A 26,617-nucleotide genomic window follows, 5' to 3' on the forward strand; every position below is an offset into this window, starting at 1 on the left:
TGGAGGTGGCTGTTGGAGGCAGGGTGGTGATGGTCCACTGGATGTGGAAGAGCAATGGGTCGAAGCAGCCGCTGCACGGAGCCCTCTGCAGACCTGTGAAGGGGAGTGGGAGCCGTGCTGGGCTGGGGGGAGTCTCCAGGCGCACCCGCCGAGCCGTCCCAATGGCCGACGTCCCCTGGCTCTGCGCCAGGCACATGGGGAGCTTGTGGCCGGGGCGCTGCCCGTGGGGTGAGCTGCTGTGCCGGGGGAAGGGGCTGCACATCGGGGAGGAGACTGGCTTGTGGGGGGTGAAAGGGGAGAGCTGGCCCCAAGGATCCGGGCAATTCTCTGGCAATGGGACTGACTGGGCCTGCATTGGCCAGGCGAGGGCAGGGACGCTCAGCCGGGCTTGCTGCAGCGCTGTGCCAACAGTGCTGGGGGGACAGGGGTGGTGGGGCTGGGGGAGTGCCCGGGGTGGGGGATGCTGAAGGTGCGCAGGGTTTGGGGTGCCCGAGCAGACAGGGGTGCCATACCTGCTGGTGGTGGTTGCAGGTCCTGGGGTGCCCCCACGACTTGGGGTGCCTGGGGTGCCCCCCACACTGGGGGATACCAGGCTGCGGGGAAGGGCTGCTCCTGCCCAGGCAGTCGGCACAGGGTGGCTGAGCCTGCAAGAGAGCCAGGAGCGATGGTCGGCGGTCAGCTCCGCTCTGGGCCCCAAGAGTGTCCCTGGGCTGCAGGGGTGGGGGTCGGTCCCTACCTTGGGGGTAGAAGGTTTCGGGGAGCTCCAGGGGGTGAAGGAGCCGGGGCGCTGGTGGGGCCCGGGGGCCGCGCGCTGGGAGCCGCAGTGGTGGCTGCGCCATGGTGCCTTCTGGCCCCGCTGGTTGCCAAGGACTCTCTGGCGTATCCCGGGAGACAAGGTTGGGGCTCCCCGTGTGCTGCCCCGCTCCCAAGAGCCTCCCCAGCTCCTGCTGAGAGGGAAAGGGTTAAGGGGGGCTGGGGTGCCCCCGGCCCCGACAGGCGGCTCTCAGGCGATGGGAATGCAAGTGCCTTTGTCTGGAAGCCTTCTTCTGTTCCCAGAGCTGGGATATCCCTGGGCTGGTGTGACTTGGTGGCACAAATCACATGGCCGTGGTGCTGGGATGGAGGGGCCAGTCTGTTCAGTCAGGGGAGGCAGGGCAGGCAAGTTGGAGGTGTGGCACTAGGTGTCAGGGAGAGGTTGGATGGTGCCGCCCTTCCAGGCAGCCATGATGTGCTTGAGAGCCTCTGGGTGAGGGTTAGGGGGATGGAAAAGAAAGCCTATTTTGTAGTGGGTGTCTGCTGCCCATCGGCCAGCCGGGATGCCAGCCCGGAGCAGGTATTCTCCAGGCAAGTAGGAGAAATCTTTGGAGCAGTAGCCCTTGTCCTTCTGGGGGATTTCACCTTCTCAGACACCAGCTGGGCATAACATAGTACTGTGCCGAGCAGGTTTGGGAAACTGCTGGAGTTGGTGGGAGAGAACCTCTTGTCACGAGTGCTCAGGGAACCAAGTAGGAAAGATGCCCTCCTAGACCTGCTAACTGTGACTGGAGAAGGACTTGTGGGAGATGGGATGGTCTTGGCCACAGTGATTATGAAATGGTTGAGCTCAAATATTGTCAGGGGAGTGAGAAAAAAGGACCGCAGTCCTGTATGTAGGTGGTATAAATGGCAGCACCTTGTCTGCCGATGTCCTTTTATGTCTGTGTGTGTGTGTCTGGGATACATGCTCAGCTCTGCTACCAGTTGAACCTGCAGATGAAAAAGTGGCAGCTGCATCCCTCATCCTGGCCAGAGACCCCTGGATTGGGGGCACTGGCCTGGGTTCCAGCAGCCAGGCAGGAATGTTCTGGGAGGAGGGTGCTGGAGATGGCAGTCGATCCTGACATACTTTGTCATAAGCAAGATCTAGTTGAGAGCATGCGTATATAATCCTTATGCGATGGGGGACCAATCCTTTGTTAATATGCACACAGTGACAAAGTTTTAATCAGACTTCTAGAGACTTCTGTGACCAGACTTCTTCTTATGCAGGCATCAAAACAGGACTTGTGCTAGTAAACCCTTGGTTAAATTGGATCAATTGGATTGCAAAGATCTGAATAGAACAGTAGAAGGATAATAAGGGGTGTAAATGGCTCCAACAGCAGACCTAGTGACTGAGCTGTGTAGTTTGAAGGATGAAGAGAGATGCTTATCAAAGTATGCACCAGATCTTCCGTAAGTAACAGATCACTCCCTGCTGTCGGATCAATAATGCCGTTGGCTATAAAGCAATGGTTCACTGGAAATGATGGACTATGGGAAGGGAAAGGCCGACCTTAATTAGGAAAACAGCAATGCCTTACAATTTGTGGAAGAACCTGTACTATGGACTGATGTTACAATGGGTGCAGGACTACCACTGGTGTCCTTTTGTGTCTGTACATGTGTGTCCGTGTGTCTCTGGGATACACACTGAGCCTCACTCCTGGTTGAGCCTGCAAACTGGAAAGCAGCAGCCATGGCTATTGACCTGGGATGAAGACCCCAGATCTCTAGGCTTGGCTTTAGCAGCTGGACAGGAGGAATTAGCAGGCTGTGGAGCTCCTGGAGGTTGTGACTGCTTATAACTCCCCTTAACATGCGTCAATCCAGAGGATGAAGATGATACCAGGGTTAAAACAGAAGTGATCAGTGGCATTGTCAAAAGGAGAGCCTGGAGTTCCCTCCTGCCTATGAACTGCCAAAGGATTAATTCCCTCAGGGTGGTCTGGTTTTCCATCTTCATAGTTTTTCTGGGGAAACATTGTGAATGAGATAAATAGGGCCACTAAAACCAAATCTGGTTTATGCTGATGTCTCTGAAGAGGTCTCTCCACTCCCATGAGCCTGATGCCCTGCCTATTCCTATAACAGCTTTCCATCTGTTTTACCACTATTTTAAAAAAAAAAAAAATATTTCAAATTATTATTCCTCAAAATAAAAATAACCATACAAGCAAACCCATTACTCCATCCCTTTACTTTCCTATGTTGCAAACAGTATATACTCTTGTCTATAAGCCTGCACTTACTCCCTTCTGCATTATCTATCTGTATGTTTAGGCACCGTTTTTAAGGACCTATCCCAGTAGCAGTTATTTTATTACAACGGCAAGAGGCAAGGTCTAAGGTCAGCATTTTCAGCAATGTCTAAGTTTCTAACACTTATGGTAAGTAGATACTTTCAATGACTCTGATACCAGAGGGTTCAAGTTAGCAACAGTTTAGCAAGAGTAGGCCTCAGAGTAGGCTCTAAAGGCTTGCTCTGTGTTACCTTTGTACAGAACAAACTTTCCTGTCAATAATCTTCCTTTTAGCTAAGAATAATATAGAATAATAATAATAGGTTCTGAAGTATCTACATGTTTTGTAGATAAAGTTTGTTTATGGGATTGATAACAAGGTTCTAGTAAACAAAGATTCATGCTGTTTACGCTTACTCTTAGATAAACAAAGGTCTCTGCTAATTATATAAGGCCAGAAGACAAAACAAAACTGTAAAGAACAACTTTGTGATGTCTAAATTAATTTGATTCATAAACTCTTGTTTATGAGGAGAGATAAGTCCAAAACGATATCTTCTTCTCGGGAACCCATGTACTTGTATACAAGAAGGCCTCAACCACGCTTGTGCACAAGCACGATTTAAGGGGGATTGGGACCACCAGCGACCCCCAGAGACCACCAAAGACCCCTTCCCCAATTTAGTACGTATGTGTAAAGACATTACAGAATCACAGAATCACAGAATATTAGGGATTGGAAGGGACCTCGAAAGATCATCTAGTCCAATCCCCCTGCCGGAGCAGGATTGCCTAGACCATATCACACAGGAACGCGTCCAGGCGGGTTTTGAATGTCTCCAGAGAAGGAGACTTCACAAACTCTCTGGGCAGCCTGTTCCAGTGTTCAGTCACCCTCACTGTAAAGAAGTTTTTCCTCATATTTATGTGGAACCTCCTGTGTTCCAGCTTGCACCCATTGCCCCTTGTCCTGTCAAGGGATGTCACTGAGAAGAGCCTGGCTCCATCCTCATGACACTTGCTCTTTACATATTTATAAACATTAATGAGGTCACCCCTCAGTCTCCTCTTCTCCAAGCTAAAGAGACCCAGCTCCCTCAGCCTCTCCTCATAAGGGAGATGTTCCACTCCCTTAATCATCTTCGTGGCTCTGCGCTGGACTCTCTCTAGCAGTTCCCTGTCCTTCTTGAACTGAGGGGCCCAGAACTGGACACAATATTCCAGATGCGGCCTCACCAGGGCAGAGTAGAGGGGGAGGAGAACCTCTCTCGACCTGCTAACCACACCCCTTCTAATACACCCCAGGATGCCATTGGCCTTCTTGGCCACAAGGGCACACTGCTGGCTCATGGTCATCCTGTTGTCCACTAGGACCCCCAGGTCCCTTTCCCCTACGCTGGTCTCCAACAGGTCTGTCCCCAACTTGTACTGGTACATGGGGTTGTTCTTGCCCAGATGCAGGACTCTACACTTGCTCTTGTTATATTTCATTAAATTTCTCCCCGCCCAACTCTCCAGCCTGTCCAGGTCTCTCTGAATGGCTGCGCAGCCTTCCATTGTGTCAGCCACTCCTCCCAGTTTTGTGTCATCAGCGAACTTGCTGACAGTGCACTCTAATCCCTCATCCAAGTCATTAATGAATATATTGAATAGTACTGGTCCCAGTACCGACCCTTGAGGGACTCCGCTAGACACAGGCCTCCAACTGGACTCTGCCCCATTGACCACCACTCTCTGGCTTCTTTCCTTCAGCCAGTTCACAATCCACCTCACTACCCGATCATCCAGACCACACTTCCTCAGTTTAGCTGCGAGGATGCTGTGGGAGACCGTGTCAAACGCTTTACTGAAATCGAGATAGACCACATCCACAGCTTTACCATCATCTGTCCACTGGGTTACGTCCTCATAAAAGGCTGTCAAGTTGGTTGAGCATGACTTCCCCTTGGTGAAGCCATGCTGAGTGCCCCTAATCACAGAATCACAGAATGTTAGGGATTGGAAGGGACCTCGAAAGATCATCTAGTCCAATCCCCCTGCCGGGGCAGGATTGCCTAGACCATATCACACAGGAACGCGTCCAGGCGGGTTTTGAATGTCTCCAGAGAAGGAGACTCCACAACCTCTCTGGGCAGCCTGTTCCAGTGTTCAGTCACCCTTACAGTAAAGAAGTTTTTCCTCAAATTTAAGTGGAACCTCCTGTGCTCCAGCTTGCACCCATTGCCCCTTGTCCTGTCAAGGGATGTCACTGAGAAGAGCCTGGCTCCATCCTCTTGACACTTGCCCTTTACATATTTATAAACATTAATGAGGTCACCCCTCAGTCTCCTCTTCTCTAAGCTAAAGAGACCCAGCTCCCTATCCTTGATGTGCCTAGAGACAGCACCAAGAACAAGTTGTTCCATCACCTTTCCGGGGATGGAGGTGAGGCTGACCGGTCTATAGTTCCCCGGGTCCTCCTTCTTGCCCTTTTTGAAGACTGGAGTGACATTCGCTTTCCTCCAGTCCTCAGGCACCGGACTAATGCACATTATGTAATGCACAAGCCCCTCAACCTCTTTATTTTAGAAGAATTAAATTTTGTAATCATAAAACATCTCTTTCATAGTAACAAATAAATGCAGTAAATGGTGGAGAGCCCTTTTCTTTTTAATTTTTGCTTTGATGGATAATGAAAATAATGAATTTTTGGAAAAGGTGTGGAAGCATAATCTCAGAATAAACAAGTGGAAGAACAGGCAACTGAGTATATAAGTCAAATATTGTCCACAGATCACACAGTCAGGAGGCAGTATTTCTGCCTGCCTAATCATAATCTAAATCATGTGCCTTCTTTATAAAAATTATTGATACGGACTTCCCAAAGAGGCTTCTAGAACCAGTTTGCTACAGGAGTCTGAAGAAAAGTCAACATTGTAGTCCTCATTCTTTAACCTCAAATATTTTTATTTCTGGTCACTGATTTTTTCAAGGCAGTCTTTACCTCTTTGTTCCTCAGAGTATAAATGAAAGGGTTCAGCAGTGGCGTTACAAGGGTGTTCAGAAGGGACACCACTTTGTATTTAGTGAGGCGTGCCCTCTTGGTCTGACGTAAGTGAATATGACTGCCCTGTAAAGCGTGATGACTACCGTCAGGTGAGCAATGCAGGCAGAGAAAGCTTTCTGTCTCCCAGAAGCAGATGGGATCCTCAATATGGTAAAAATGATGGTGAAGTAAGAGATGACAGTCAAAAAGGAAGTGCTAAACAGAACCACTGTAGCAACAGTGAAAACAAGCCATTCAATATGGCGGGTCTCAGCACAAGCCACTTTCAGCAGTGGCCCAACGTCACAGTAGAAGTGATTGATGATATTGGGGCCACAGAATGGCAGTCTGAACACCAGAACGGTTTGCACAAAGACAGTCAGAAAGCCACCCATCCAAGAGCCAAATGAGAGCTGAGCACACAGTTTTCCACTCATGGTGGTAGTGTATTGGAGAGGGTGGCATATTGCTATGTATCAGTCAAAGGACATGGCTGTGAGGAGAAAAAACTCAGTAGCACCAAGGAAAAAGTGGGAGAAGGCTTGGGCTTTGCACCCAGTTATGCTGATAGACCTCTTGACATCCAGAAGACTGGCCAAAAGCTTGGGTACAGTGGTCGAGACATAGATGATTCCCAAAAAGGAGAGATTTCCAAGGAAGAAATACATAGGTTTGTGGAGAGTGTTGTCATTTACCACCGTGGCAATGATGATGATATTCCCAGTGACAGTCAAAACGTAGATGATCAGGACTCCCACAAAGAGCAAAACATGAACCCTTTGAAGGCTGGGGAAACCGAGAAGAATAAGTTCAGTCATAAATGTCTGGTTTTCCATCTTCTGCTTCCACTTTGTATATTCCTGCATTAATAAATACGGCAAGCAAAGGAGTGATCAAAGTTTTTTTTTATCTGAGTAGGAAAGAGGAAATATATAGATATACATGTGCATGCACATATAGGTATGTTTACAAATATATATATATGTTGCAGACTTCTAAAAATTTATTTTAAAGAAACCAGGAGGTTTGAGATCCTTACAATAGTTTTAGCGTTTCATTTTTCAGTTATTTTTTCAGTTGAAAAAGTGATCTCACTTATACGAGAAGACTATATATAAGACTGAAGAATTTATGATCAACAGTGATATATACTGGTAAAGTTCCCTCTACCAGTTACATTACTAAGGGTGGGAGACATTACCCTAATTTATGTCCTCTAAAAAATGGATATCTAGTTAAAATTAATCTGGGCTCCTACTCTGAAGCAATGAGAACCACGAAAAAGTGATTAGCCCCATCTGGACGTAGGCAACATGAACTACTCCTTACCATAGGCGTTTCTCCATAGCAGAACATAGGACAGCTAGATGGGAATAGTTATCCAAAAGTGTTGTTTAAAAAGAGATCAAATGTATATCCCCTTTTGTATATACAAAACCTTCACAAGTCTGCCCTGGACATAGCTTTATGTAAGAATTCACTCTCTTTCCAAGGAATTCTTTTGTGCTAAATAATAGACTATGCAGAAAATACTTTAAATCTCTGCTTTATGAAGATTTATGTCACCAGTTTTTTGTTACCTTGGTCTTTTTCATCCTCACAGGTTGCTTTCAAGCAGTTCTAAATGAAAGAAAGCATATGAGTCACACCTTGAACCTATTAATTGCACATGCATTTAGTTTTACTACAAAAAAAAGTGCAAACGTTGGGGCTGTCCTTTCATTCCTACTTATCAAAATAAGCATTAAGGTGACTTGGGAGTAGAAATCGTGATCTTCCCTTTCTAAGTACATTTTAAAAATCATTCAAGTTTCTGCCCCTCCCTGCTTTAGGCTAGGAATCCCTTACTAGTACATTATTGTCAACATGTTGTGTCTCTATTCACCCTTATGTCTATCATGCAATCTAATTACACATATAAGCAAACAGTCTAAATTTCTTGGACAACGGATTTTTCTGGAATATTTTCTCTTCTTGTCCTAAAACAGAGAATAATACTCACATGTCTTGGTCTCTTTACATTCAGTAGCCACCAACGGTTCTCTGAATAGTGAAAAGTCAAAAATGGAAACAATATATGCACATTTGTGAAAAAGCCATCAATGTTAAAATCATCATCCCAAGTAACAAATGTATTCCGAGAAGGAAAGGGAGATAAATATCTGTCAGCAATGTCTGTACTCAGCATATAATTAAACCTCTCCACATGCTATTGTTAAGCAGAGTGGCTCCAGACTGAGGGAAGATAGCCAGGTAGCTCCATCGCACAATTCACAGGCATTTAATAAAGCCCATTACTGTGCAAAGACCAGTAGCTGGGAAGGAGCAATTAACTCAGCTCATCCAACATGAAATCTTTAGTGGAAAAATGGGTCACTTAAAAGGCATAAAGGGTCTGCAGAACTTTAAAAAACAGCCTAATTGATAAATCAGCATGGAAAACCAGAGTATGTTAACTAGTAACAAAAACTAAAATCTTGTGAAAAGCCCCAAATTCTCAGAAAGACCTGATGAATCTGCTGTTGCAGAGTGTCAGCTCTACAGTTTCAATGAACATAAGGATCTATGTTTTGTTTCCCTGTGATTCTTTTGATTTTGGGTGGTAATGATGATTGAAATTTGTGAGCAAGTGTACACAGCCCCCTCTGGGTAAGATAGCTTTGGCAACAACTGCTCATAAGATAGTAGAGTGAGTGCAAAAGGATTGTGGGAACAGAATACCCAAAACTGCCTGTTATGAGAACTCTTTCTGAAGTGTACTGCCACACCATAATGGCAGCTTCATTCCTGAATTAACAAACTTCAGGCTGTTATTATCACAAATGAAGCTCTCTGTCCCACCTGCCTCTGTCTCACCTTAACTCTCACAAAGGAAGTCCTTTGACAAGGAAGCAGCATGGGACCTGAATGGGAGGGCAGGGGTGATGGGCTCTGTAAATGTTCTGAAACTGGTTTGACACCTGAGTTGAAAGCTTCCACTGGGAGTTAAAAAGTTATATTCCTTAACTGCTAACAGGAAGAAAATAATGGCTGTATTGTTACTGGGGAAAAGTGGAGCTTAATGGGTGATTAAAAAGAGACAACACAGCTCAGGAGCAGACAGGATGGGCCAGGAGTGTGTTTTGTGAACTGCACAGGTAAGCAGAAACAAAGGAAGATATCTGCATATACACACATGCAAAGGAGGGGAGCATTCATGATTTGATAAAGATCGAATTAGCCTTCCAGTGCTCATTAAGGAAACCACTGACGTTCACAACAAAAAGCAGCAGCTTGTTTTGATTCAGCATAGAACTAGGGATTTTTGTTACAGCAGAATGATCCTGGTTCAAACTGAAATGAAAGCTTTCATGCAGAAGTTTTTCTCATTTTGGTTTTGCTCTACCTCAGCTACAGTGTTGTCCGAAAAGCGGATTCGCGCCCGGCGTGCAATGAACCGATCTCGCACGCTCAGGAGAGACATTGTATTTATTCTGTGCAGGGTGCTCGGTGGAATCATCCACAAATCAAGCACACCTACTGCGAATCCCAGCACCTTTTTATACACAAGGAATTACATGAGTTCATCCCTCTATTTGCATAACATACTTTTCATTGGTTAATATATATTATTACAATTAACATAAACGCTTAGTCATATTTATACGATCTACACATGCTCAGGGGAAGCATCTTCACCTGGGCAAGGGTCTTTTTGACCTGTGGGTGTGTTTTTTTAGCATTATAATGTATTATAATGAGCATCATTTACTGCAGGGCATCCTAAAATTAATACTTCTGTCAAGGTTGATTTACATTAAACAATAGTTATTAGTTTGTTTTAAACAGACCACTGACTAAAGTCCTTATGTTCTGGGATAGTCCTTTGTTCTTCTTCTGGCTACCCTCCCAAGATGTAGATAAGGACAATATCTTCTTTTGCCTGTTCTCAAGCTAAATCCACGATGTAGTGAAGGACAATATCTTCTTTCCCTCCAGGTGAACCAGATGTATCCTGACAAAATGTATCCTGCATGCATCTTTAAGCAATTAGCAAGTACCCTAAGTTAATGTTCAAACACAAATACAAACGTCACTATATCAACAGCAGCTTCTATCTGAAATTCCAAACATTTCCATCTGCAAGAACAGAACTCTAAAGAGTTTTGGCTCCTGCAAGTTTTTCCTTCCCATCCCCAACCCTGCTCCCATTAATTTTGCTGTCAAAGATTTTTACAAACCATTACTCATTTTTTTTCTCAGGTATTTGTCTCACTACCCTTACGTCACATGCTTGAAATCCTTTTTTCCTATCCCAAACACCCAGGGATTTAAAGCAGCCCCTTTTTCTTCTTCACACAGGAGAAAGCCCGCAGCTCTGACCACAATCAGCCCACTGCAGAGAGACAGCCCTCAAAAACACCAACAGAGACTCAACATTTACCTCAGACCCAGACAAAGGGTTGGGTGATGAACCCCTACTCCTACCAGCTGCCTTTGTGTTAAAGATGCTGCTTGTTTTCTCTTCTTCATATGCAAGATACGTACAGGCAATCATAGCCTGACAGACCTTTTTCACAAGTATTATTAGTACCAGGAAAAATGACCAGCTGATATTTGGATTGTTAACAGAACCCATAAGCACTCTGTGAGGATTAATCAGCCTTTTTGTTCCTCTCTGTTGCTCCCACTAATGTTTTAGTTTTGCTCAGGTGTCAGACTGAAATAGATCCCTTATCAGCACTTTTCCCATCCATGGGAACATGTCAATAAAACAAAGAATGTGTAAGACAGCAGAAGAGTGAAAAATGCAGCATCCCCTTCCCACCTCAAGGACCTTTACAGCACTGTGTTATCTGTATCGGAATGACTTAGGTGCCCTTCCAGTACTTGATACTCTTGAAAGTTCAACAGGCTAGACAGGGAGTTGGCATTTGAGAAGACCCATCACCAGTTCTGCCTCCAGCTTTCTCTTCCTGCGAGCCAGCTCAGAGGGACGTTGTTACCCTGGGTGTCAGTTTTTTCCAGCGCATCTCAGAAGACCCTGGTCTCCTGGAAGGTGAGCCCTGTCCCATTTCTCTGGGCCCTCAGGGCATTCGGTTTTTCAACAGGAACATGATCTGAAATTTGGTTTGTCCCATCTGAAGTGGAAGCAAAAAGGCCCATGCATGAATTATCCCATGGCACTGGGGTTAGCAGCCTCCTGGGAATCAGCTGTGGTGGGCTGCATGCATCGCGGTGGATAATTGAAAGAGGTTCTGCCCTGAAAGTCTGAAAAGGAGGATCACAGCAACCATGAATGATAATATCAGCACATCCTACCTGCAACCTGAGGCCAGAAGAAAGTGTTAACGCATCACTTTTCCAGACACCCGAGGAACATGCCCTTCACCGCTGTCCATAAGCCTTCTGGCAATGACTCAGACCTTGCTCGCACTAAAAAGCCACAGCGCCCGAGACACCTCCTCGCAAGTTCTGACTGGGGCAGTCACACAAGCACAATACCTTCCCTTAGCTGATCAGGCTGGTTTTCAAAGAAAGGTGTTAAACACCCAGAGGACACAAATTTAGAATTAGGTGTGATTGTTTTGCAAATGCTAAGCAAACAAGAACAGTAAAGGTTAATGACTGTAAAAACAAAAACCCAAACCAAACAACAGAACAAACCAAAACTAAAAGAGCAGATGAGGTGAAGTTTTAGCAACTGAACTGTGAACTTCTACTTGGGGGAGGGTGAAATCTTTCCCAAGTACCCTTTCCTTCTTCTAACTCCTCCTTCTCATGTCTAGCTCGTTTTTCATGGCTAGCCCACCACAGCCAGCACAACCTCAAACCCTGCAATTCATGGCACACATCTGGAGCAGTAGTCTCTCTACAAGTAGCCTTGCCAGGTTGCTGAAACTGCTGGTTTTCAAGGTGCACAAGCCTGATTACCCCCAGAAGCTTTCTGGATGGTCTTTCTCGGTATCTTATGAAGGAATATTATCTTCCCTCCTATGCCAAGCTCATTTCTGCAGTCCTGTGCATGCGGTTCTTGTGTATATAGTTCCCACATGCAAGAATGTTCTCTTTACCTCAAAGGGACAAGGCAAAGACATTTTCTTCCACTACCTTTTAGTGAAGACTCATGCTTCTTGTGATAAATGACTAAGTCCCAATAGGATTAAAGTTTATAATTTGTTAACAAATAGAGATAAGCAAACAGCGCTGGGTGAGCCGGGAGTCTCCGCTCCACCAAGACGCACACCCCTCATATTCAGTTTCCCTCTTTTTATACGTTTTTCTTAAAATCTCCTCCCTCTCTTTTTCCCGTCATGTGATACCCCATTGGTTCCTTATACTAATACATATTTATAACTATTCTAAGAAAAGGTTGATCCTTGTAAATAAATTCCAGGAGTATACATATCTTCTTCAGCGTATGCACTTTCAGGAATAGGCATATCTTCTTCAGCGCGGGTGTTCTTCACCCCTTAGGGTCTTCTTCAGGTTTCTCTTATCTATCATTATGCGGTTAGCAACAAAGCCGGTTAAGCTGGTATACTAAAGTATTTGTTAGGTGGCTTTTGTAAGAAACAGGAGTTATATACATACCATCCTGCTTCCCCTATGTCTGTGGTCATACAAGGAAGAGACAGAACGGTTACATATACAAAGAGGGTTACATTTCATCATGCTACCCTTGTATTGTTTTATACTGACACGAATCAGGAGAATATATTTCACATTCTCAAAGCAATTCTTCCCTCGCATCCCTCACCCCCCACTGCCTTTCTGAAAGTGTTCTGAAAGCCAGACACCTCCAGAGATGTACCTGGTACGTAATATATGCCCTCCACATAATCCCTACAGTTTTGACAAGAAATGGGAGTGTTTTGCAGCCAGTGGTGCAGCTAGTGTGTACTCTCAGTGCAGGCCACAGCTTTTCTGACAGCTTTTCTCAAGTTTGTTTGGCCTCTCTGTTCCTCAGGCTTACAGTGGGTTGACCAGGGGTGTGAGGATGGTGTAGAAAAAGGAGAAGGTTTTGTTCAGGTTTCTCAGTGGAGGAGTCCCAGGCAGCAAACAGAGAGTAAGAAGTGTCCCTTAGAAAATGCTGCCCACAGTGATGTGTGAGAAGGCTTTCACTCCTCACACATGGTAGAAAAGGATTTCTGCCTCCCCGTGCTCGATGGGATCCTCAGGATGGCATCTGTAATGCAGACACAGGATGCCAGAGTGAACAAAAATGGCAAGACTACATCTGGGATGGACATTACAGCAGCCTGGTGTCACTACAGGAGAGCTCCAGCAAAGAGATCATATCACAGGAGTGGTCAGTTGGACTGGGGCCAGAAAACTTCAGTTGGCTTGAGAAGTACGTGATGATTGTGGAACTCGTCATTCCGCCAAGCCAAGAGCCAGCTGCCAGCTGGAAAATCACCTTCCAGTGCATCATGCGTGTATAGACCATGGGGTGACATATGGCCAGGTACTGATGGCAGGACATGATGGCCAGCAAGTAACCCTCAAACACTGCAAGAGATCCAAAGAAATAGAGTTGAGCCGTACAGTCCTGAGCAGAGGTGGTCCTGTCCCCAGTCAGGAAGTTTTCCAGCAGCCTGGGCAGGTTGATGGAAGTGTAGCAGATCTCCAAGCTGGTCAAATTCACCAGAAAGTAATACATTGGGCTGTGGAGATGCTGGTGTGTCGCCACCAGCACAACAATGAAGATGTTCCCAAGCACGGTCTCTGCACGGACAATGAGAGAGAGGAGGAAAAGAGGCACCTGGGATCAGGTGCATTCCTGACTCCCAGCAGGAGAAACTCTCTCGGTGACATCTGTTTTTCCCATTCCCCTTTCTCCATGCAGTGTTCTTGGTCTTTCTTTTCCCCTCTTGTCAGAAAGGGCACCTGTGAGAGAGGCAATGTTTGTGAAAGAAAATATTACCAGAGAGAGCAGTGTTTTGCACACATCAGGCTGTATTCATGCTCCCTTTAGGGGCTCCACGCTTAGTGCGAGAAAAGGAACAGGTTCTTGGAGAGAGCTCGTCCTAGGAGCACTCCCTTCCACCAAACAGACGAGTTACCCCGTGAAGGTACTTTTTACTCGCTATGGAATGAAAAGGGAACCAGCATTGGCTCAGACTTCAACAGCCCAATTGCTGTGCCTGAAGTTATTCCCAGTACTCTCTTCACAGGTGTAAAGGACGGAGTTGCTTTTGCTGTCAGCAGGAGAAAGACAACTTAGTGTGTAAGAGGAGATTTAAATCTCAGACCCACAGTAAGTGAAAAAGGGACCAGCACAAATACACTTAGGTTTGTGTACAGACAGAAGCTAATGTCGCTTGCTGAATTGCTGCAGGAGTGTATCTGGCTAATTATTAACGTCCCAGGATGGACACTGCAGTAACATCACTGATAGAACAACTGCAGAACAAGGGCAAAGTGGCCGATTGCCTCTGGGTCCATCTCAGAGCTTCTTCAGGAAGACAGAACTGACCTAACAGGGACAATGAACAGCAACGTGTCTGGAGAGACGGAGGAAGCACAGAAAGTCACAGACCATTGACATGAGAAGGGAGAAAAGGCCAGCTCAAAGGTCATGGGGTGAGACCAGCAGGAAAATCATCAGTGAAGACCCCCCCATCTAATAAAGTGCTGTGGTGGTGCAGCGATCCTGAACGAAGCCCATCGCGTGTTGAGGAGTTAGTGGTCCATGTAACAGCTCACCTGAGGAGGCTCAGGCCTGAGCAGGGCTGGGCTGGGCTGGGCTGTGCCAGGCCGTGCCGGGCCAAGCCGTGCTCGGCTGAGTCGAGCCGTGCCGGGCCATGCTGTGCTGAGCCATGCCGGGCTGTGCTGAGCCATGCTGGGCCATGCTGTGCTGGGCCATGCTCTGCTGAGCCATGCCGGGCCGAGCCGTGCCGCACACAGCCCATGTCCCTCAGCCTGGCGGTGCCACACGCAGCCCCGGCCGCAGAACAACCTCCGCAGCTCCTGGTACCGGAGCAGCCCGCGGGCAGCGCGTGCTCCGTGCTGGTGATGGCAGCACCGGCCTGTCCTGCCCGGGTCTGACAGAGCAGCCACAAGTTCCCGTGTGAACACGTGAACACCCTTTCTGTCCGACAGTGGAAATGGTAAATGCAGTTGTTTCCCCTCAAGAAAATCCTCTGGCAGCTCGAGCGACCCTTCCTCACACGGGGTCTGTGCGGCGGGCTGCACCCGGGCTGGAGACCCAGCTGGGGCTGCACAGCTTGGCCTTCCCAGCGTCTGAAGGGACATACAATTTTCTATGTTATCCTCTCTTTCTTTATAGAGTTATCTGTAATAAATAGCAATTTAAATGATAGTTTACAGGGTCGGAGTGCTTTTCTTACTGGGATCGCAGCAAACCAGCACCTCCTGGTGCAGAACGGGAGGCAAGGTCTTCTCCAGGCCACCTCGACATGTCGGGTGGGATGATCTTGAAACCCCTGGGCCCTGAGTGTGGACTCTAAGAGCCAGTACACAGGTCTTGTGGACCTCAGCAAGTTGGTAGCTCTCAGGGATCTGAGAGTGCTTGTCCTAAGGCATCTGAAAGTGCCTGCGTAACTATGACACTGTACTGCTAATGGTGACCCTGACTGTGTGACTAAGTTTTTGATAGGTATCCACTGCCGATTGTCAGGGCTAATCATATCACAGCGATATTGTAGACACACACTGGCAATATACGAACATAACTGACGTAAATGCATCTGCTGTTGCTGTGATTGTCATAACCACAGGCCACAGTCTGTGTAAGGTATTACAGATCTCTACACGTATACTTTTTACAGTCGCAGTTTCTTTCCTCACTGCCTAATACTGCTTTACACTTTCCTCCCCAATAACCGAGGAAAACACACAACTGATGTCATGTCATATCAGATGCCCTTTCTCCTGTCAGTAGAAGAATTGGCGCTGCAGGTGTTGAGTACCTCTGAGCTTTCAGCTGTGGTTTGGGGCTCTGTGCTGAGTAAGAGGCTGAGTGAACAGAGGGTGAAGTGGGGAAGGAGCATCACCTAGTGCATGCTGGTGGTAAATACCCATTGTGAGCCTGAGTGCGTGCTCAGGGAAAGTCCATGCTTGAGGAACAGAACCATCTGCCAAGACTGCATCCTAGGGTTTTCCCAACATTGTGGATAAGCACAGTGATGACCTGCTGATTTCCTCCCCATGACTTTTGAGCCTTTACAGTGAGATGGAGATGCTGAAGGAAAGCACCCAGGTGGTCCATAGAAATCCTGGGATGGACAGGCCACTCAAAAAGGTGATGCACCCAAACTCTAATACACTTTTCTCCCAGGCTGGGATTAATTGTGTCTGGAAATGCTGGTGACAGGTGGAATTTGGAGAGATTCCCCCACTGAACACTGTGAATGAAGAGTTTCCAAATCTCCTGGGCAAATGGATGAGAGTTAAGTGTTAAAAACCTGAAGGAGTGAGATGAAAACCCAGGTTACGAAGAGAGAAGGCGTGTTTTATGGAACATCCCCCCCAGTGGAAGATGAAGTGAGAAGTATTGGCCACCTTGACCTATACTCTTCCCAAGCTCCTCCAACATCTCAGCTGGGGTGTGTAAGTGTCCCAGGGCTGGGTCCAACACCGTAACTGCACAGCTGTAACTCAACACCCACAAACATGCTCTCTAGAATTTCAGAAGGGACAGCAGGAGAAAGACATCCAGGAAAGAGCAGAACTAAGCCACATATCTTTGCCTCTCGTTTTCACTGCATAAAGACACACTGGCTAAATCAGAATAGCCCAGATGTGCCTCAGCAAACACGGCACTTTCATCTGATCTTCAGCATAAAGTGATGACCTTTCCTGTGGTGGTGCCTGGGAACAAAGACTCAGGTCTGGGTGTCACCTCTTCTGCCCCATAACGCTTCCCTCCCTATTACCTCTGAAAACCCTGATCTCACAGGAAGGCCAACAGAAAGTTCAGCTCTTTCACTCTTCCTTCCATAGATGGAGCTCTGGGCCTGAAGCACCTGAATGGCATTTCCTGGTGCTATGGAAATAATCAGTGTCCTGGAGGGTGTCTCCCTTGGGATTTCAGGAAGGGAGCCCTGCATAAGTGTATCCCTGTGCAGGATGAAAGCTCTGAGCTGGTGCGAACTGTTTCAACAGCTCAGGCAATGGCTGTCCCTCCCCAGACCTCCAAAGCATTTCAGCCTGCTCTGAGAAAAATAGAAATTGAGGTGGGGCAACAAGCACAGGCTTTGCCAAACTGACGCAGCAGAGCCCAGTGAGGATCCGGGAAGGGGATTCAGCTCACAACCTGCAGAAGACTATAATGGGATTGACTCTTTCAGAATTAGGCAGCCGTGGCTGACTGAGGTTGCCTGTTCAGCCTCTGCCAATCGTCAACAAGGAGAAAGAAGCAGAGTGTGGTATTCCCTCCAGGCCATGGAGACCAATAAAGTATGGTCAGATGAGTCACCCAGTGAGTCACCATGGGAGTCTGTTGGAGGGAAGAAGCCAAAACTTCTCCCTGGATCAACAATGCATTTGTCGGTGGCTGAAGCTGAGCTACCAGGATTTCCTCACAGTCATAATTCACTTCTCCAAAATGTGAGATCGCCAACACCCTTATTTCCTCCTTACACCCCAAGGAGTATTGGAGGGCACATTCCCATCCTATTTACATCTTTGGTTAAGGTGACTCCTCTGTCTCCCCACTGATCTCCAGGGCAAGAGGGGGTTGCCAGTGCACACAGACATTTGCACTGTGTCTGCTCCAGACAGCAGAGGTGAAGCTTAAAGGGAGAACAGCATTTATTTTCAGTCACACGCTCCAATGCTGTTAAAAAGTTAAAGCTCAAACTGAGTTGGACATTAATCACCTGACAAATTTTGTTACGGCTGGGATAAGTTAGACATCAGTCATCAATCTGCTGGGCAAAGTCAACACTACAGCCACTACCACTAAGATCCAGCTGAAATAAATTCAAGCTAAAAGAAGTCTAGAAAAAGCCTGGCAAGTCCTCAGCTCTTGTCTTGCTAAGGTTGAACTGGTCTGTGCTCTTCCGAGAGCAATGGCAGCACCTTATCTACTGTGTTACAATACACAGCTCTCCTTTCACGCCCCTCCTGGTGACTCATAGATGGCCCCTGGAAGGAAAGATCGTAGACCCAATTGAAATAAAGGCTATGTCACACGTTTTGGCTTGCAGAAGATTCACTGTTTATTGGAAAATCAGCGAGAGACTTTGCCAACATGGAATGAGACCCATGATTTCAGGGCCCTGGAGCAGGAAGGAGTACATTGCGTGACTGGTTTGCTAATCAAAAGCTCCTGAAGTTCCACCTCCAACGTGCTGAGTTTTCAAATCAATCCCGCCCCACATGAGTTCCTTGGACATTATGATGGGCTGGGTCTGATGTAGATGAGCATTTTACTTCCAAAATGATTGCTTTACATGGCAATGCAGATATGGGAGTTCCTGACACAGCCTGGACTTTTGGGGTAAAATGAGGAGGTCAGCAAGTGGGGTACAGCAGGAGTCTGTCATTGGGAACCACTGCTATTGTGCCTGCTGTTGACACCTCTAGACACTCATCTTTTCTAGTGTGCACAGCACACTCTTGTCAAGACAGAAACCATAGAATCATAGAATCATTTAAGTTGGTAAAGACCCTTAAGATCATCGAGTCCAACCGTTAACCTAACACTGCCAAGTCCACCACTAAACCATGTCTCCATCTTTGTGAAGGCCAGTAGCCCATTTTGCCAAACCCAAATTCGGGAAGGGCAACCACTGGGGAATGTGAGGCTTCCTTCCCACTCCCACCTCCACCTAAACCAAACACGCTGGAGGCTCTGAACTAGAGGTTTTCTCTTGAGGAGTTCAGCATGATACAGGTTCAGCCCAACTAGTAAGAGACATAAGCAGTGAGAATTCATTTGTAATGTAAGGCCCCAGCTGGTAGCAACACTGGTATCCCAGCACAGTAGGTGAATTTAAGCTGTACTTTCTGGCCCTTTTCAGCTCTGCAGGTGCTGCCGGTCTGTAGCACAAGGCATGGGTCGAGCTCAGAGCCTGAAGACACTTGGATTCACGCTGCTCCCCAGGAGGGTGTTGGCTGCCTCCAGGCACTTGTGTAGCTGGGACACTGCAATCAGGGAGACACAGGGGCACTAGGGGAGTCAGGCAGGAGGGAGAGTCCGCAGATGGAAAGGAGAAAGGGGACACAGGGCTCCTTCACCTGCCCCCAGGAAACTGTGGTCCTGAGAAGGGGTGAGGCAGGTCCCACTGGAGAGAGAAGGGAGGTGGTTGTGCTGTGGAGATCAGCAGGAAAAGGACCCTCAAGACTCACCAGCTCGGGTGCACAGCCAAGTCACAGCTTTGGCCTCCAGCAGCTCGCAGAGGTCTTGGTAAGACTTGTTGTTCCTGTGCAGCCAGGTCACAGCCAGCACTGTGGCCCAGATGCTTGGCTCCATGACCTGTAGGAAAACAATGACGCAGACTTGCATGCAGTGCTGAGCATCCCCCCTGCCCCTCACTGCTTTCCCCCTGTTCCTTTGTGGCTTCTGGTTTCTGATCCCTTCATTCCTCTCTGGCTGCCCTTGGGATGCCAGCATTGCCACCAGCCAAGGGGTTCCCACTGCCCCAGGATGACACGCTGCCACCATAAGAGGTTCTCCCCTTACCTCAGCAGGCATCTTTCCCTTGATTTCAGCCTCATCGACTTCCAGCACAGAGGCCAAGCCTGAGCTGAGAGCCCAGGAGCCGTCTACATTCTGCAGTGCCACCAGCTCCTGGCACTCCGCGATGGCTTTGGTGAGCCAAGTCCCAAAATGTGGGGAACATGCAGCAAATGCCCAGGGATCCACATACTTGAGAGAAGAAATAGATGGTGGTGGTGGTTTACATTCTGTGGGAGATGTGAAGAGGAGGGTTGGGAGAATCACAGGAAGCTGACCCCTCTCTACTCCCCTGTGCAATGCCCCAGAACATTGTCTCTGCTTTTCTTTGGGCAGCTATCTGCAGTCTAAGCCCCTTCCTGCATGTCCCCAAAGCAGTCCTATCCACAGCCCTTTCTGGACACCACTAACTCATCCCCAACCCTGACCATTGCCTCTTCTCCTGTCATTCCTGCCCAGGTGTGTCCCAAGACCTCTCTTGATTGCCCCCCAACACATTTTATCCAAACATTATTTGTGATCCAGCACCATCCCTGTCCCCTCCCTGGATGTCCCCGAGCTGGGTCTCATATTTACTGAAGGACTTGCAGGTTTAAGGGTAACCAACGGAAGGGTTAAAAGCAAAATTCATTGGTTTCCATGCCATGGGCAAGACATGGCAGCATAACCCTCCTGTAAGAATTAGATTATCCCTACATCTCCCATCTGGGTCAAGGCCCCATACCTTTTGAGCAAGCCCCTCGCTGGGGCAGGGCAGCAATGCCATGGGTGAGTCGACGGAGGGCAAGCCATGATGCAGACACTGCTGTCAGCCAGCCAGGTGGCTCCCAGATGCTCTTAGGATAGCAGGAAGAGACTCTACCGGAGCCACGAAGCTCAAGGATCTGGCAGGGGATGAGTGACTGGCGGGGTGGCAACAGGGCCAGGGGCCCTTTGAGGGCAAACAGGGAAAGGAGCTGAATTAAGCACATGGAAAGAAGCACCTGGTGGTGATGGGGCCTGACCTGTGAGACTGGGGGTGCCCTGTGGCTGGGGCTCCAGCTCCAGTGGAATGAGAACTTCCCATGGAGCTTCCCTCCCAGCTCTTTCCCGCAAGTGTCTCTCCTTACCTCGGTGCCAGGTGACCCTCTGTGATGTGCGAACCCCCACATAGCTGGTAAAGGGGCAGATGATCCCCGAAGTGAGGCTGATCTCAACTGCGCGATGCCTTGGTTCATCCCCTGACCCACTCGCAACCTCTCGCAACAACCTCTTCAGCAAGCGTCTCGCGGCCAGCCGATGCCCAGCCAGCCTGGGGACAGAATGGGGCGAGCCTGACCACCTGGCTCGTCTCCACTCTGGGAAAAGTGTACAGAGAGAGAGCCTGGATGCCTGGGTTCTCTCCCTTCAGGGGTAGGGATGGACAGAGGGAAAACATGGGTGCCTGCATCCTCGTCTGTCTGGAGGGAAGTGATGCCCAGTTTCCTGGGCCCTATCCCTTTGGGGTCAAAGCAAGGAAGGAGAGCATGCTTGGCCACCTGGGTACCCTGCCAGTTTGGGATTGTGTGCGGGAGGTGAGAATGCATAAGTTGTCTGGGCCCCCTCTCAGCTGGAGTCCATGCCAGAAACAAGGGGGATGCCTGCATATCCCCTTAGGACAGGCTCTCACCGGCCATCTCCCTGTGGGCACAGTGGGAATTCAATCGTGTGAGTGACATCCTGGCCGTCCAGGCTGTACTGCAAGGTCATGGCCCCCTTCGCCACTGTCATATCCTGGGAACACATGGGAAGATGCTGGAGGTTACTGGGGACACAGAATGGTAACTGGGGGATATTGGGAAGATTACTGGTGGTTACTGGGAGGCTATTGGGAGGTAACTGGGGGTGACTCTAGTCCCAGCTCTCACCTGTGCCTGTCCATGGATCTGGGCGTAGAGGAGGCTGTGCTGACCCTGAAAGATGAACTGAGGGGTGCCCCCCAGTACCTCAACCTCCAAGCCATGGGGCAGGGTCCAGCTCAAAGAGACTCCCTCAGCTGCTGGCTGGAGGGCCCGCTTCAGGCTCTTCAGCACCTGGGGACAGAGGGCAGGACACCACAGCTGGCAGCTCCACTGGGGTTCAGCCCGTGGCCCCCGGTGTTGGGGTTCCCTGGGGGACAGTGGAATGTGTGGGGTACCCCGCACCAGCTGAGTTCCCTGGGCACAGTCAGGTCTGTGGGTTATAATGGGGCAGAAGCCCAGGCACTGAGAGTGGGGTGGGGCAGTGGGGTAGGGTCAGGGGAAGCCCAAGTGCTGGGGTTCCTGGGGCACGTGAGTCTTGATTACTGTGTGTGAGCAGTCCAGCTGCTGGGGTACTTGGAACTCAGTGTGTCTGTGGAATAGAGGGGGACCTGCCAGGGCTCCTGGGTTCCTACCACAACTGCCATACTGTTGTCAGAGCAGACGTAGTCAGCTTCACCCCCTGTCTCCCTGGCCATGGCCACAGCCAGGGAAGCGCTGTCTGTGGAGAAGCAGAAGGTGAAACACCTGTGGGGGAAGCAGGGAAAGGTGTTAGAAATGAGAGCCAGAGGTGGATGCAAAGATAATGGGACAGAGCTGGAGAACACAGGCTGGAGTTAGAGCTGGGGGAACAAAGCCGGGGTGCAGAGCAAGGAGGCAGGAGGAAGAGCAGGGAGTGAGGGACTGGGGTTGGAGCTGGCGTCAGAGAGGGAGCTGGCAGAGGAGAGCTGGGACTTGGGGCAGAGCTGGGGTCAGTCTAGTGGGGCTGAGGCAGAGCCTGGGTCACATCAGGGTGTGCAAGCCCTGTGCCTCAGTCTCCCCGCTCACTCTGTGAAGGGTGCCTTGGTTGTGGGAGTAGTAAGCAAAGACTCGCACATAGGGGCTTGGCACCGGAGAGCTGTGCAGGGTGGGAAGGGTCTTTGGGAATCTGGAGGGGCCCAAGGATTGGGACAGGCACTGGTGGACAGGAGCCCTCATCAGGGATGGAAATGATTGGACATCAGGAAGGGCGACTAGAGGACTGGGGGCAGGGAGTCCCCGTTACCGGTGGCTGTTGCGGTGACGGCAGACCTCAGCTGCGATGGCTTCGTTGTCAGGGGGTAGCCCCGTCATGAAGATGAAGAGCTGGAGACAGGGGACATGAGTGGTGGTGCCCTGCACAGGGACACCAAAATGGGGAGAGCAGGGCCCTGAAATAGAGAGAGGGGCCCAGGAGAGAGACCTCCTATAGAGAGACTACCCCAGGGAGAGCCGTCCCACTCTGGGACAGACACCCCCAAAGATATAGACCCACTGCTCCATTCCCCCACACCCACAGTATCCTTCTTGTTCCCTTGTGACCAGCACGGACTTTGGGTGGCTCCTTCCACCCACCCTCCTGTGTCCTCTCTCTCCTTCTGGGACACCTGTCCCTCCACCCCTCCATGCCCCTTCACCCAGACCTGGCGCATGTGCCCATGGGGTTGAGGGGTATTGTAGATTGAGCGGAGGGTTCCCAGCAGATCGGTGTCACCCAAACTGGAGCCGGTGGAGGGGATGCGCCGCATGGCCTCGGTCAGGTTGTCCTGCGTATATTCAGCACTTCGCCTGCAGAGGCACAGCATGGCTGGAGAACACATTGCTCTACGCTGGCCCTAGCGCTCCCTGAGAACCTGCCGCACCGCACTTCCCACAGCTATGCCCTAGGGTCCTCTGCAAGACCCTGCCCCATGGTAGTTCTTGAAGAGACCTGGCTTCATAGTTCCTACAAGACTTTGATCAACAGAACCCTCAAGAGGTGCTATCCCATCATGCCGCAAAGATCCCATCCCCAGAAGCCAGCCCTGCCCTACAGCAGCCAGTCATGCCCTCCAGCACCCAACCTTGCCCTATCCCAACCGGCCAGTTTCAGAGTATTCCCACTTGCCCTCCAGCATCTAACCCTGCCTCACAGCATCCGTTCCGGCCCCACAGCACCCAGCCATGCCCCGCAGTATCCAGTCCTACCCACCAGCACCTAATCCAGCCCCATAGCACCCAGCCTGCCCCATGTTTGCTCACGGGTAGATGCCCGCAGTGGTTTCTCCATAGCAGTAGATGTTGAAGTAGCAGCCCAGGGGCAGGCTTTTGAGAAGGAAGAGCAGGGAGTCCTGTGAAAAGACACAGCAGGCAGGTCTTGGCAGGCACTGGTGAGAGGTACAGATGCCTTTGTCCATACTCTGGTCCTCCTAAAATCTCTGGGCTCCCCTGAATGACCTGAGCCAGTGCCCTGAATTCCCCTGGGCACCTGAGGTATTTTAGGACCATTTCAGGCCCCACCAGTCCCCCCTGACATCTCTGTCCCTCCATAAATGCCTGCCCTGGCCTGCTCCCCCTCAACCTGCCCCTCCACCCCATCCTGGTCCCTGCTCTGCAAGGGTACCTGTGCACACTCAAGAAAAGTGGTATCCAGGAGGAAAATGAACTCTCCAGACTGGCGCTGCCCAGGCACTGCTTCGGGGATGCTGGGTGCCAGCATCACCAACACCATGGGATCACCAAGCAGGGAGCCTGGGGGAGGTATGGGGTGGGATGAAGGCCAGATAGGGAGCACTCTCCTCATCCTGCTTCTGTTTCTTATTGTGCTTTCAGCTTCCACCGTCCCAGAGCCCATGATCCCCACACTGGTACCTCAATACCCTACTGTACTGTCCACCAATTGCACAGCCCAGGCACCCGTGTATTCCAACCCAGTGCCTCCAACAGAGCTACCCAGTGAGCCCTAACATAGAACTCCCCGTACGCATCCTGCTGTAGCAGATACCTCACCACAGTGTCCCCAGCACCCCATTCTGGAGCCCCAGGACCCAAATTATCCCATCTGAATGCCTCCCATTCCCATTCCAGTGTCCAGTGATATCTCACCTCCCACAATCCCAGTGTTCCCCCATGCCCCAATGCCTCCTGCAGCCCAGAGGTGCCCCCATGTTCCCTCCCCAGTTTCACTCACCTGGAGGGGCCCCAGGGTCTCCCTTCTCCAGCACGGCACTGGCTGCAGTGGGTTCTCCAAAATACACCAGCAGCTCCACATCATCGTGACTTGGGGGGCTGCCAGCCATTGAGACCTGGAGAAGAGGTGCCTGGTCACACACAGGAGGAGAGGACCAGACCCAGTATTCGGCTGGGAGTACAGGCACTCATCCCAGTGCATCCCCTTTCTCTCAGTGATGACACCCCTCCCCAGCTCCCCCCGGGATCCTGCCACTACTGAGGGCATGCCTGTGCAGTGCTGCGGTCCTGGGCAGTGTAGATCAAAGAGGTGAGGGAGAAGTTGGCCTGGACTTTGGCAACTCCACGGGGTGACTGCAGGCTAGCGGTGAGCAGCAGGCTGTAGGGCAGCTTGCTAGTGAGACAATTCCAGGCTGCAAGGAGAAACATGGCACTGGGGAGGGCAAAGGCTCTCCCTGCAGGGGTGGGGAGCACAGGATTTGGCACCTATATATAGGACATATGGAGAGAATTTGGGGTTGCCATTAAGGCATACGGAGGGGTCCATAAGTCTGTTTATGGGCAATGTGTGTGAGAGGTGTGGATCTCCTCATGGGGCACAAGGAAGGATACGTGGATCTGTCCAGGGGCTTCATAGGGGAAAAATGTGGATCCCTCTGTGGGTGCAAAGGGAAGTTTCATCGGGTCTGTTCATAAAGTACATGGGGAGTCTGTGGCCCTTCTGTGGGGTGTGTGACTGGGAGGGCGGGTTCCTTGTGGGGTCACTCACCATAGTGCATGTTGTGGGGATGCAGTGTGGGCGGCAGCATGAAACGGGCTGCTCCATCTGGCTCCCGTGACAGCTCTTGGACATAGCGCAAGGTCACGACCAGCTCCCTGCCAGGAGACAGGGTGCCCAGGAAGCAGGCAAGCACTTTGCCTCGATGCTCAGACTGATGCTGAAGGTATTTCAGATTCTCCCAGCCCCCTGTGGCCTCGTGCAGCTGCTGGGCCTGGGTGGGAAGGGGAGGGACAGAAAGCTGATCCCCAAGCAGGCCATGGGCTGCTCCTCCCGTGCCCCTGCGGTGCTTCACCCATTTCTCCCTGGATGCTGGTACCTCATCCTGCAGCACGGCCTGGACCTTGGCATCCTCACTGCAGGCCTGGAAGGAGTAGATGGCCATGTGGGGGGCCAGGGGGAAAGCAAAGAGGACTTCTTTGGAGATCTGACTCTTGTTCTGGTAGATGAGTTCAGAGGCCACGTCAGCCACATAATCCTGGATGGCAACATCCACCACAGCACTACACAGAGGCACTGTGGACAAGGGTATGTAGAGGTCCTTCCCCAGGAAAAAGGATCCTGTTGCTGTTGGGAGAGATGCAGTCTGTCCATGAGTGACACGAGAAGGCGGCTGGGCCTGCTTCAGGTATTGTGCCTGTTCCCACCCTGGAAGCCAAGCCTAGGTGACCAGCATTACTGAGGGCCTAGTACAAGCCTGCCACAGAACAGTGTCTGCCCACGACACCCCCAGCTTCCCTTTTTCCCCATACCTCTGTTCCCCACCCATTTCCTGTAGAGCTCTTGACCATTCCCATCCTTGTTTCACTCTGGGAAGATCCAGTCCAGATATTCCCCCCTATGGCTGCCTTTCTCCTTTCTTTGTCCCCCTTTGGGAGCATCACCCCATCCCCCAAATGTCCCTCAGCTGTCAGATCCCCAGCTCACTGTCACAGATGTAGGATTTTTTTAGAAGTCCAAAGCTCTGATGCCACATTTCTGGAGACCTGCAGAAAGAAGGGTCTACTGTAAGAGGGGAGATCCACAGAGACCACCAGGCAGCCCCTGTTTGGTGAAGATTCCTTGCCATTTCCCCGGTCCTACACACATAGCTAGAAGACCCAAGCCACCACGCACAGCCAGAGCAAACACAGGGATTCGGAAATCGCTGTTCATGAGCACTGCGACATCACCAGGAGTATCTCTGTATTGAGGAGGTCTGCA

At 49.9% G+C, this 26,617-nt stretch overlaps 1 protein-coding gene across 1 annotated transcript; it reads right to left on the reverse strand.

Annotated features, from left to right (window-relative positions):
- Positions 1-19,081: 19,081 nt before the first annotated feature.
- LOC137673879 (von Willebrand factor A domain-containing protein 5A-like) lies at positions 19,082-26,390 on the reverse strand. Its single transcript, XM_068418938.1, has 17 exons — positions 26,342-26,390; positions 25,734-25,981; positions 25,406-25,628; positions 24,907-25,049; positions 24,638-24,752; positions 24,071-24,198; positions 23,710-23,798; positions 23,112-23,256; positions 22,715-22,794; positions 22,086-22,197; positions 21,580-21,744; positions 21,342-21,445; positions 20,803-20,984; positions 20,418-20,624; positions 19,700-19,923; positions 19,366-19,492; positions 19,082-19,161 (listed from the first exon to the last, which is right to left on the reverse strand). Exons 1-17 carry the CDS (start codon positions 26,388-26,390, stop codon positions 19,082-19,084), a joined length of 2,421 nt encoding a protein of 806 aa, XP_068275039.1.
- Between the last annotated feature and the right edge of the window lie 227 nt (positions 26,391-26,617).

Source organism: Nyctibius grandis, chromosome 26 (assembly GCF_013368605.1).
Source record: "Nyctibius grandis isolate bNycGra1 chromosome 26, bNycGra1.pri, whole genome shotgun sequence".
NCBI classification, from domain to species: domain Eukaryota; kingdom Metazoa; phylum Chordata; class Aves; order Nyctibiiformes; family Nyctibiidae; genus Nyctibius; species Nyctibius grandis.